Here is a 13,607-nt window from a genome sequence, read left to right as displayed (position 1 = left end):
TTTACATTTTAATATGATATTTCATAATATCAAGTAAGATTTAATCTAATTAACATAATCATATTTTATATATGTTTTACATTTCTAATATTACTTATGAGATAATAATTTATTACTTATACATTGCTAGAACCAGACTTTTCAATATTTTCTAGTAAACTTTGTAAATTAGTTTCAAACAATTCACATCTGATTGGCATTTCTAATGAATAAAAAGGATTTTTTAAAGCATAATCAGCATATAATTCATATACTCTTTTTAACAGAATTTCTATTCCACTTTGAGTGGGTTCTGCCACTACTATGAATTTTATTCCAGTTAATGTTTGATAGCAATGCAACCTGAATGTATCAGCTTCTAAAACTTCAATGCCAGAACAACGTGGTTCAGGACTTAATTGACTGGCAATTGCAAATAAAGGATAAAACATTGAGGCTAAAAAAATTTTTTCATTGGTTGTCATTCTAGCACGGCTAAATCTAAGTAATACAGGAAAATTTTCTGGTTGTTCTAACAGTTCAATCACATCTTTACCATTTTCTAATTCACGTCCTACAACAGGACTATTATTTACTGCAGTTAAAACATGACCCACTACAATAAATAAATAAAATATAATATATATAAATTTTATAATCTTTTAAAAATTAAAGAAATATTATTCTTACCGTTAATTCCTTCTTTTTGTCCAAATGAAACAACAATTTTTTTATTTTCATAATTTAATTTTATATCAAGTGGAAAATTAAATGTTTTTTCATTTTCGATTCGCGGAACATTATGATCATGATTAAAAATTAGTCCGCCTGATTTTGATACAATATAAACACCATAAATAACCATGATTAAATTTTTTCAATTTGCTATATTTATAATTAATATATTAATATATTATATATAATATAATAATATAATATTAATAAATATGCTATAATTAATTATCACTTTTTAATTATACATTGTAAGTTTTTTGAATTTATAGATATCTCAACTAATTGTATATTTACGATAAAGTTGTCAACATCAATTATTTTTTAGGTTATGTTATTTAAATTCACATGAAATTCACTAGTTGAATATTTAAATATTACTACTTAATTTCTATACTATTATTTCTAGTTAATTTTCAGTTAATTAATTTTAGTTGAAAATTTCAATGTTACTAGAATTTAGTTCTTATGATATCATCTATACTATACTTTATTTGCGAGAAAAGTTTTTGTTTATATTATGGGAGAGAATTCGCATTTTTCCCATAAAATTTATAAAAATGATCCTTTATTATTTAAAAGTTACATTGGTATGAAAGTGAACATTTTAACTGAAGATAATACTATGATATCTGGTGTTGTTTATACAGTTGATCCAGTATCGGAAAGGTTAGAATCGTTTATACGTTAATATTATTTAAAATTTTCAATTATTTCTTTATTCATAAATAATTTATAAGTTGTTTTGCAGTGTTGTATTGTTACAAGGCTGCCAACAAAATAATTTAAAAATCATATTTGGTCATGCAATAAAAAATATAAATATCTGTTCAAATCAATCATATGAATTACCAGAATTGTTTACAAACGCTCCAGTAAATATTCTTCAAACCACATTAGAGGAACGAAAAAATGCTGTGATAAAATTACTTCGAGAAAATAGATTCCCTGTAAAAGAACAAAATGACATTTTAACAATAGAAAATATACTTTCTATAAAACCACCATATGAACCTTCTGACTGCATATGCGATAATAGCATTATTTTACGAAGAATTCAAAGCTTTCTTTCTCGTATACAAATTTGAGATTTATGCTTTTTTAAAACAATATTTATACTCTTTATTTAATTGAAACATTAAATAAGTAATTATAAAAAAATACAAATTGTTTTAAAAAAATTGCTTTATTTTTTAAAATCTGAATTATATCTCTTTTTATTACCATAAAATATTTTATTTTTCGCACATCACATATCATCTAAAATAAAATTTTATTTGATATAAATTAATCGCACATGAAAGTGTTTCATTTACAATTGAATTGAATTTTAATATAAATATATAGATGCTTAATATAAATTTTCATTTTTTTACATATATATATTAATGAGAAATAAATCAAAATAATAATTTCTTACAAACTATTTCAATTTGTTAAAATAATACTCATTACTTTTTAAAAATAAATAATTAATTTAATAATTAATTCGTTTAGTGAATTATGAAAAAACAATGTTAAAAAATTTGTGCAATTTTATGAATTTCTTTTATAAATGAATATTATTCTATGATATATAATTGTTTAAAATCGAATAATTAATTATAAAATTATACTATCTGTGAAATTGTCTGAAATTATCACTATTAAAAATGTGCGCGTTTTTAGGTCTTATTTGGAAACAACTATTTCTATTTTTTTTTTTTTTTTAATGATGCTTGACTTAAAGAATGAAGAATAAAAAGAAAACTATAAAACTATAAAATTATTTTTAAAAAATAAATTGTTAACTATAATTTTAATATAATTATAATTTTAATAAAATATAAATCTATTTTAATTATCAAAAAAAAAAAGAAAAATATATGTATTTTTTTGCCTTAAACTTAAACTCTTTGCTGTGGTAATGGAAGTAAAAATCACTGTTTAGATATATTTTTTTTAATTCTAAAATTCTATTTTCTGTATTTTTATTATGAATAGATGAATAATTTTTAAAATTGAATATGTCAAGTACTTACTGTTCGTTTTGTGTGCGTTTATATGTATATGTGCGCGTATTATTAATTTTCTAAAGCATATACGTAAATATAGCAATGATAGAGAAGCAATGATATAAAAAATAGATAAATTTGTAAAGCTTTACACTGCTACATACAGTGATATTACATAAAATATGTACCACAGCAAAAGAGTTAAATTTTGATATAAAATGTTTGATATAAAATAAATGCAATTACAATAGTGCACCAACGCAGAATGCGTCAAAGAATTGAATATTCGAGGAAAAATCTTGCTTCGATTTTTTCATTTCTTTTAGAAAAATATCGAACTGTCTAGCTTCTCTACCGTAGGAAGAGGAAACTATTTCGGATGAATTTTACTTATTAAAACTACCTTGCATATCTAGAATCTGTTGGCATATCACAGCCACCGATATGTGTATATGCCTCTACGAGCTTGGTGCACGTAAAATAAGAGGACAACTGAACTCTGACGCATTTCTAACTTCTCCATTAATATTTTTTAATTCGTTGTACATTGTGCAAGAAGAAATTTGATATTTTTTTCTTCATAAAAATTTCTAATATCATTATAAATATCCAAGATGTAGAAGAAGTATTTTCTTCTAAAATTATTAATTTATAATTTTATATTTCACAATAATGATTTCAAGACGTTCAGAAATGATATTGTTTTTTTCTTATTTGTGATTTAATTAAAAGATATATGCACATCAATGGAAAAGCATATAAAAGAATGCGTGTAGAGTTCTTCCAAGGCAGTGTTTCTCCATAGAAATACCAGGCGCTTCTTTGGAGCAAAGTAAATATCCTAAAGAATCTATTTTTAGATAACAGGTCATTCGGCCTCACCATCGGAATAATATTCTATGGGGGCAGGATCGCGAGATTTACGAGAATATCTTAAACCCAAGAAATCTGCAAGACTTTCAATATGTAATAATACCTAAAGAAAAAAAAAGAGAAAAAATTAAAAATTTCAATTAGAAAATCGATGGCAAAAAATTAAATTAATAAAAAAAATATATATACTTACGTAATCTAATTGTTGTTTAGTATGTGCAGCAGAAAGACAAAATCGTATTCTGCCTTCCATTAATGGGGTTGCTGGAAATCCAACTCCAACTGCTGCTATGTTATATGTTGTTAAGGTTCGTACAACTGAACTATTAATTGGAATAAAAATTATAGTTTTAAGATTCAATTCATTATTTTACATTAAAATATTAATTATAATAATAATATTAATTATAATATATATTAACTAAATATTAATCTACATACCCTATTTTTGAAAACAAATAAACTAACATAGGTACAACAGGTGAATCTTCATTTCCATAAATGATAACTCCAATCTGATTAAGTCTACGTCTGAAGTATCTAGTGTTTCTCGCTAATTGTTTTGTTCTTCTTTTTCCATCATCTGTACCATCTTCCCCAGCTATTATTTTCATTGAAGTTATAATTTGCTGTGCTATTGGTGGAGACATAGCTGCCGCATAAGTATGTGCATGACTATGTATCCTTAAATGATTTATTAATATCTAAAAATATAGAATTATTATTGTTATATTGATATTATAAACATTGTGTTTTTAATTATAAAGATAACTTGAAAATTTTTTTACTTTTGTTCCGGCAATATAACCGCCAGCGGATCCAAAACTTTTTGTAAAAGTTCCCATAAGTATATCCACCTCTCGTGGATCAATTTCATAATAATCACAAACACCTCTTCCACGTTTGCCTAATGCACCTGTGCTATGAGCTTCATCCAAATAAAGATAAGCCTATTATATTAAATTAAATTTTAATATTTTCTAGATATATATTAGAATGGAATTATTATATATGCAAATAAATGTACATACTTTGTACTTCTTCTTGAGCTGCAAAATTTCAGGTAGATGTACAATAGAACCTTCCATAGAATAAACACCTTCCACTACAATCACTATTTTTTTCCAAGGTTTATGAGATTCTGGTTGACCAAAAACTATTGCAGTTTTCAAGCATTTTTCTAAATGCTTCATATCTATAAAAAATAAAATTCAATATTTAAGCTAAAAAATAAGTTTAATGAAATTTTTTTCAGTTTGTTATTTTATAAACTTACTATTGTGCTCAAATACTCTAACTGTAGCACCAGACAATCTCAATCCAAGTATTAATGAGGCATGATTTTTTTCATCGCTTAATACTAAACATCCCTTGCTCAATAATGAGGGCAAATTAAGAGCATTTGTAGCAAAACCCATTCCGAAGACTATAGCGTCCTCCACACCCAAAAACCTAGCCGTTAATTGTTCTAATTCTTCGTGAATTGGCATATTTCCTGGATTTAAAAAAGAAGTTAAAATAAAAATAATATATATTATTACATAAGATAAAATTAATTACCAAGTTCTAGACGACTACTGCAACTAGCACAACCAAATTTTTTCAAAGTTTCAATACTTTGATCAGCACATTTACCATTCGCTTCTGCAAAGCCTAAATAATTGTACGATCCTAAATTTATACATTCTGATGTCGTTCCCGTGAATCTGAATATCAAATTGGTAAATGAAAAATTATAATTTAACTTTAATTTATTTTAGTAGACTGTCATATATTTTATGTTATTTAAAATGCTAAAATGATGCACATATATATTAATCAATTTATTTTATGAAAATTAAGTTAAAAAAAATTAAATGAAATGTTCATTAATAAAAAATAAAATATTATATAATAAAGTAAGATTTCTACAAAAAATTGACAAAAATGAAGTAGAAGTAGAAATGTTTATAAAAATTAAACAAATAAATAAATGTAATAAAAAACAATGAAATTAATCGAAATCCATTTAATTTAATTTTCAAGTTATAAATCTGTTTTCTTGCTCAATCTCTGGTCGTCAAATCTCCTTGAGTTCTTCATTACATTTAATCAAGATAGATGCTTGCCTTCCTGTATCTCCAATCGAGTTGTTACGATTTTCGAATATGTGCATTTGAAATTGAATAACAATAATATCAAAATTAAAATTATAATAATTTCTATTATTTTATAATAAAAAAATTATAATATAATAGTTGTTATATAACTTTAATAAAAAAAACTATATCAAAATGGATTATATATAAATAGAAAATACTATGATTAGTAATTTCTTTTGTTTAAAATAAAATTGCATATAATTCTCAATTTGCATATAATTCTCATTTTAAAGATTTGTAATGTATTTTAATTTAAAATTGACGAATTATTTTTAAAATTTCAACTTACTGAAACGTCCATCCATAATCTTTTGTTATTCTATCCTTAAGTGTAACCGTGGCACCTGGAACAGAACATATTGGCCTGTTCCAACAATCCCTTACTCTCCTGTAAACGTATCGAAGATAAAACTCTTCGAAATGCTCATATAAAGATGCATAACCCTGGAAACAAATAAAATTGAATTAAATTTTTTTTTAATTAGTATTTATTTATATAAAAAAAATTTTAAAAATGATAAAAAATATTTAAAATTAAAATTATAATATATATAACATAAATATAAATAATAAGTTTTATGTAGAAAAATTAGTTTCTAGCATCGGCTGAAATTTCAAATTTATCATTTAAATATTTCAAGGCCGAACAATTCATTATCGGTCAAGCTGCTTTATAACATGCCATATACGGCTATACAGTAATGCGTAGCACTATTCTAACAAATAGAAAAATCAGTATAATAGAAAAATCTATAGAACATTTCAAAATAAATGATATAATATAAAAAAGATTTTAATATATCAATATGAACGTAATTTAATTTAAATTTAAAAAATTTGATTCTTTTGAATTATATTTTTTTAATGCTTTATATATTAATCATTGTTTTAAGTTTAAATTTATATAATGAGTTTCCTTTAGAAAAAATTTTATTTGATATTATGATATATAAATAATATTAATAATTTTTAATTGAATGAGTCATATCATAAGATTTGAAACGTATTATATTTATTATTATTACTTAAACGTTCATTTATATGATAAAACGAAAGAAAGACTTTTGTTTACAAAATGTAAGCGCAAATTTTCTATTTTTCTTCTTTTTTTTTTACTAATAGTTGGTAATTATTTGTCAAATATCATTTTTATATCCTAGATTTATATTTTTTTAATATTATAAGTATATCAAGAAAGATTAGATATCAAAAGCTTCATTTCTGACGCTTCTGTTATTCTAAGATGATAAAACATTTCTAGAGATTTCGTAAAAAACTATTAAATAATATTTATTTTCACAAGTTTTATATTTTCATATTTCCCTTCGTTATATATCATTTAATTATTAATCATTTTATATAATTCTCAATAATACACACGATTAGGATAATTAATTAGGATATAATTTAAAATTATTGTCATTAATTTTTTACATGTATCTCGATAAATCTTATCATCGAAAGTTTTTTTACCTTTTAATAATAAAATAAGTATATATATATATATATTATAGTAATAAGTGTATTGTAGTTAAAAATTGTATTTAAGAAAATTAAAAGCGTAAAAAATCATAAAATCGTTTACTCCGCTTGAAAAAATCTTTGAATGCATAAGTTTTATAATTATGATTGTTTTAAGTTACAATCAATCGAATCTTTCTTTCTCGTGAACAATCGTAATTCAACTCGAACGGAATCGATTTAATTTTTCTTTTATGCGATTCTGTTTCTCGATTACTTTTCATTTTTGACTTAATTATTATTTCATTTTTTTTTCATTATACATTAATAATATTTGAATCAATTCCATTTTTTATATCTATTTTTAATTAAATAATATTTTCAAATCATTGTTTATTAATTTCATCTCAATCTAAACCAAAAATATAAATTGATTTATTATCTTAATTTATAAATTGATTTATTTTAATTTTACTAAGACAAAGATAAAAATATATATAAAAAGTCAAGGATTTTTTAAATTTTTTAACTTAAAAAATTCCACTTTTTGAATTTGATTATAAAAACATTCTATGTTTATAAATTCTTACATTTTTACAAAATAAAAAAATCGATAAATGATCAAATTAAAAGATATTTTAAAGATATTTCAATTTCAAGTTATTTAACTAATTTTTAAATATTTGTTTATTCTTACCTCTCTATTGTATTCTTTTGCAACTCTTGGGGTGAAAAGTAATTGATTTATAAAACCCAGAAACATAAGAATACAGAATCCTAAATGGGTCAATACTGCAGTAATAAATGGTATTCTTTCGAATGACTCCTTTGATCTTAATTTCGTCGGTTTCACCTTTGTTTTTTTCTCTGGAAACTAAATAAAATGTTTTAAACACATTTATATTTATAATAAACTCTTAAATACTGAACAAAAAAATATTTTACATATATTACGCATTACATGTATAGTAATGTTCTGTTTAAATCTTCGAAAATGTTGATATTGAAAAATCTTTTAAACAAAAATTCAAAATGTGAATAATCTTATAAATATCTTATGAATATTTTCTAATTATAATTAAATGTATAAAAGAATATATGATTTAACTAATTTTATAAAATTTATTGTACATCGAAGATAGAGAACATATACAAAAATACTGCATTGCATCTTATATTTTATTCAAATTGAATATTGAAATTTGTTTGAATTTTTAATTTAATCAGCATATTTATTTAAGATATTTTTCAATATCATCAATAGTATGTGGATATTTGAGTAAATCAATTTAAATTAAGCATTTTATATATAGATTAATAAATAAAAATTTATTTCTATTTACTTTATTAAAAAAAATATTTCTTAAAAAATATGAATTTTATATTACATTACATTTAAAATTTTTGAAAATATGTTGATCCTAAATTTTTAAATAACATTGTATATTTCTTTCAGTACTGTATTTTAATTGATAAACAAATAAATTCAAAAATTTGTAATTAAAGTGACCTTGAAGTAAACAAGGACAAGAATGTATTGAAAATACATACGTATACTGTATCGGTTACTGCAGAGGTGATGAACTGGTGGTTTACGAGCCGCATGCGGCTTTCTCCCCTACTTGCTCAAAATCAGACTGCAACTGACCTATTCGAAGTTTAAAGTACGTGGATTTTTTATAGACCAATAAATACACATTCCAATTATTACATATGTTATTATGTAGCATGAATTGATTGATTCATTATTAAATAATATTGCTTCATTTTATTCAAGATTAATTTAAGGTCATTTTAATACAGATTGTCGAATTCATTTATTTTTTTTTGGCTATAATACAGTATTAAAAAAAATATGTAATGTTATTTAAATAATTAAAATCAATTTGATATTTCAAAAAATGTAAAATAAAAAATAAATATGCTTTAATTTAACAATTTCTTTTTAAATATGTGTTTCATAGAATTAAAACATTTTTTTATAAAATAAATAAGAAGATATTTTTTATTAACATCTTATATTTTATTATATTTAATAGTATCCAATAATTCCATTACATAAAATAAAAAATAATTTCAATTATTTAAAGTTTGTTTAGAAATAATGTTTAGAAATATATATTTAGACATAATATAATTATATTATTATATTAAAAATAAGATGGACAGAAAATATATATAATGTTGTTATCATAAGGTTTCAATATAAAAACTAAAAAAAAAAACCGATAAAATAAAAATTTAGTTTTTAGTTTTTATACAAAAAAAAATCAAAAATCTTAAAATGAAATGTTAGTAATATTTAAAATTATTAAAGCTGTTTAAATTATATTTTTTTTCATTGGAAAATATATTTTTCTATTGTTATCACTTCTTGTAAATTCTAATTTTGCAGTTTAATAAGCCAATATATAAAATATTAATATATTATATAAAATATTATACAAAATTGACACTTATAAATTGACACTTATAAATATATTATGTTAAAAGACATTTTAATTTGATTCATAGATGATAATCATGAAAAAAAATTTTCAATAAGATGAAACTGCATTATTAAGAAAATAAAAAAAGTTTTTTTAAATAAAAAATTTGCAGTGGTTTTCATATTTCTTCGACCTGATTGTAATAGAAAACAAAAATATAATATAAAATAAATATAAATATAATATAATAATAAATAAACAAAAATGGAAAACAATATGGCAATATGAAATTAAAAAATAAAATAAAATAAAAATGAAATCAAATCGTTAAACATTATAAATATTAATTTTTATTAGAAAATAAAATATATGAAGTTATTAAATATAATAATCGAAGTATCAATTATTAATATTATAAATATACTTTTTTTTTAAATTTATTAGGAAAAAAAATTATTTTTATATAAATTTCATTATTATACATTATACATTAAATACACAATTATACATTAAATTGTTATATTTTATTTATATATAGCAAAAATAATTCGATTTCCTTTAATTCTAATCAATTTTCTTATTAATCTTTTTTTAATCATATTATAATATTTAATGTTTTTGTTAAAAATATTTTTACAAAAATTTCAACACTATAATTGCTTTAATTTATTGATATTATTTTAAAGTTTATTGCGTTCGTAATTAATTTAATATACATTTTTTTTTCTTAAATTTAATTAATTTTATTATTAAAAATAAAATTTTAAATATAATAAAAATTAATATTTGAAATCTGAATAATTTAATAGATCAAATGAAAATATGATATAAATATGATTTTTAAATTTTTGTTCCTGTTTTCAAATTTTTTACTTTAACTGATATTAATTATTTAATGAGAATATTAAATTCTCTAAATTTTGAGGTTAGTTTTGAAAAAATATTACAAACTATTGAAACGTAATAAAAGTTCATATTTTATATTATTACTTTTTTTTGATAATTGCAAATATTTTTTTGGCAATTGATATTACAATATATTTGTAATATATATTTTTTTCATTGAAATTGATATCTATAATTTTGTTTTCTATATTATGATCATTGATAAGAATTAGGTTAGAAATATATACGTCGAACTGATAATCAGGTCTTTGATTATATATACTTGAAAAATACGAAGAAAAAAATTAAAAAAAAAATATTAATTAATATGACAAATGCGTAAATCTTTTTAATTATCATATTTAATACGTTATATCAGTCATATTGAATGCAAAATTTAATTTTTAATTATTCATTTATTAGAAACAACTCACTTATTTAAAAAAATTAAGCCTTATAATTAATTACAAATAAAAAATTTCTTCTTATAAATTCGTTTTATTACATTATCATATTTAAAGGCATGATTAAAAATTAATAATTAACTTGATTTTTTCAATTTGATTCGTCTAATAAATTCAGTTCTTGCCATTAATATTATAACTATATCGCGAAGTATTTCAACAAATATTCTATGTACAAATAACATACAAAAACATTATTAAAAATCATTAATATGAAAGTAATAAGTAAATAAAATGATATTTAATTCAGTAAAATAAAATTAATTAATGTTAATTTAATAATAATTATAATATCAAATATATGCTTATAAATATTATATAAGAAAAGAGGACTGTTTTATATTGCAATTTCTTGAATTGAAAGTTATTCGATATATCTTACAAATAATCGAAATATAATTAAACACATTTCGTTTGCTCATATGACAAATTTTAGATTTAATTTTTATATACTTTCTTAATAACATTAATATTAATGCACATTTAACAAAATACTTTTGCTACTAACATTAAAATACTAACATACTAACATTAAAATTAAATTAAATTGTATTATATAACGAAATAAAATATATTTAAATCAAAGACATAAAAATCAATAATCATAAACATTATACTAATTTTTAAACGAATTTTAATTGTCTCAGAAATTTTATTTGATAAACTGAATTTTAAAATAAACGCGTGACAGGTAATGATCTAACCTGTACACGTCCATTGCTTTGTAAATCAGCATGGCCGTTGGCTAGGATGTCCTCGTGAAAGGTTAAGCCGTTTCTGCTTATTTTCTGCTCGTATGTATTTAGTCTTTTCCGGATGATAGCCTGAGTCGCCATATTGCAAAGGGCGAATCTTTCACTAACCGTTGTAGGACCGGAGAGAGAAGAGAGAGAAAGAGAGAGAGAAAAGAGAGAGAAGGAGAAAAAAGAGAGAGTAAATGCGTCAGTACAATACGAAGAATAAGCAAAGACTGACGCTCAAGTAAGCCACGCGTCGCGATCACGATACTGGTTGCGCATGCGCTTCGATTTTGCTGACTCTATGACCGCGATTTATGGAGAAATATAGGGATAACGCAAGAACGTACGAGTATGCGCATGCGTACAAGTTGAATTAGCCTGATTATTCTTAAGATTAATATAATTAAGAACAGTAATAATTTTAAATTAATTTTTGTAAATTAAAATTAATTTACTCTTTTTTATATTTGATAATTATAAGCTATGTTATATGATACATTATATATGCTAATAATATACGTCTGTTTATGTTTATTTAAGTTATGATTTATAAGTTATATAAAAACCAATACACATATATTAAATTAGATACATAATTTGATCAAAGTTAAAAAGAAAGAAGATAGTAAAGAAAGAAGATAAAAGAAAAAGAAAAAGAAAAAGAAAAAAGATAAAAGAAAAGAAGATAAAAAGAAAGAAGATAGTAAAGTTTATTAAAATATTATAAAAAATAATTTGTTTATATTAAATTTTCTCTTAAAGCTTTGATAATAAATATTTTTTTAGTTTTGATCAAAAAATATTTTTAATGCAATATTTTTAAAATTTATTTATTTTTTAATTAAATATTTTACAAAATTTAATTATTATTCATCACTATGAAATTGTAATTTCAATTTCAAATTGTGTAATTTAAAATATTGTACATGCGTACTAATGTTTTGCATGTACATAATGAATGTATAGAATTAAACGTTGTAAAGAAATGTGTATTTGATACAATTCAAACGAGAAATTATCGGTAATCATCAAATAATTTTTCGATACTTTTTTATTCAAATTCCATCGTTGACGAATCATATTCGAGGATCAGTTTTTTTTCAGACATCATTAAAAGTCGAAAATATTTATAATTTATAATTAGTAAATAAAATGTTTGTAAAAACAAATTGTAATTTCAATTAATTATTATTTTACAAATTTCTCAATTTACAATTATAATTTGAAATAAATAACATAATATTAAAGTATACAAATGTAAAAATATTTTTATTAATATAAAGGTAATATTTGTTTATTTATCTGAAAATTGAAAATCTTATTATAAAAAAATACAATGGTGATATATATGTAAAGAACAACTCCATTACATATAAAATTGTACTCAAGCATAATTTCTTGCAAGATAAATTACAAAACTGAATTAGAAAACATTATTAAAAAATTTAACTTCTCAAGGAATTCTATTCTATTGAATATAGTAATTTTGTGATCAGTATTAGCATTGTTTTAGATATTCATTTTTATATTGATTTCAAAACATATTCTTTTGATATTCATATTGATTTTGAGCTACAACATAATTAAATTAGATAAACAAAAATAAATTTTGAATCAAAAATTTTTCAAAGTTGAGTACTTTTATAAATTTAAATTAAACAAAATTAATAATCTTTCATTGTTTTTAATATTTTTTTATTATTATTTAATAATATGCTATTAATTAATAATATATTACAGGTATAACATATTATCGCATCTTATTAAGATTACATCATAAGATTATCACATACTTTTAATTTTTCCAATGTGACTCATTGTCCTGACTGACAAGTCCCCTCCTATTCCTTCTTTGCAAAATTAAGTGGTGGGGACAACCAACTTAATTCTTATTGGTTCGAAGTCAGGA

At 21.5% G+C, this 13,607-nt stretch overlaps 3 protein-coding genes across 4 annotated transcripts; 1 reads left to right on the top strand and 2 right to left on the bottom strand.

Moving 5' to 3' along the window:
* Positions 1-34: 34 nt before the first annotated feature.
* On the bottom strand, positions 35-959 carry LOC122713349 (trafficking protein particle complex subunit 4). Its single transcript, XM_043933708.1, has 2 exons — positions 670-959; positions 35-595 (listed from the first exon to the last, which is right to left on the bottom strand). Exons 1-2 carry the CDS (start codon positions 842-844, stop codon positions 117-119), a joined length of 654 nt encoding a protein of 217 aa, XP_043789643.1. The 5' UTR covers positions 845-959; the 3' UTR covers positions 35-116.
* Positions 960-1,222: 263 nt separating this feature from the next.
* On the top strand, positions 1,223-1,872 carry LOC122713364 (gem-associated protein 6-like). Its single transcript, XM_043933729.1, has 2 exons — positions 1,223-1,380; positions 1,463-1,872. Exons 1-2 carry the CDS (start codon positions 1,232-1,234, stop codon positions 1,797-1,799), a joined length of 486 nt encoding a protein of 161 aa, XP_043789664.1. The 5' UTR covers positions 1,223-1,231; the 3' UTR covers positions 1,800-1,872.
* Positions 1,873-2,343: 471 nt separating this feature from the next.
* On the bottom strand, positions 2,344-11,919 carry LOC122713236 (serine palmitoyltransferase 2). Of its 2 annotated transcripts, XM_043933486.1 has the most exons (11): positions 11,663-11,799; positions 8,732-8,828; positions 7,878-8,054; positions 6,009-6,163; positions 5,139-5,284; positions 4,855-5,073; positions 4,610-4,773; positions 4,367-4,528; positions 4,020-4,282; positions 3,772-3,901; positions 2,344-3,681 (listed from the first exon to the last, which is right to left on the bottom strand). In XM_043933486.1, exons 2-11 carry the CDS (start codon positions 8,783-8,785, stop codon positions 3,574-3,576), a joined length of 1,578 nt encoding a protein of 525 aa, XP_043789421.1. In that variant the 5' UTR covers positions 8,786-8,828; positions 11,663-11,799; the 3' UTR covers positions 2,344-3,573. The 2 variants fall into 2 exon arrangements, with proteins under 2 accessions (XP_043789421.1, XP_043789420.1); XM_043933485.1 differs by lacking the exon at positions 8,732-8,828 and having other exon boundaries at positions 2,345-3,681; positions 11,663-11,919.
* Positions 11,920-13,607: the final 1,688 nt, after the last annotated feature.

This window comes from Apis laboriosa, unplaced genomic scaffold, assembly GCF_014066325.1.
Source record: "Apis laboriosa isolate Shangri-la unplaced genomic scaffold, ASM1406632v1 scaffold23_cov150, whole genome shotgun sequence".
NCBI classification, from domain to species: Eukaryota; Metazoa; Arthropoda; class Insecta; order Hymenoptera; family Apidae; genus Apis; species Apis laboriosa.
Note: the sequence above shows the minus strand (reverse complement) of the source record. Positions and strands in the feature narration are given on the sequence as shown.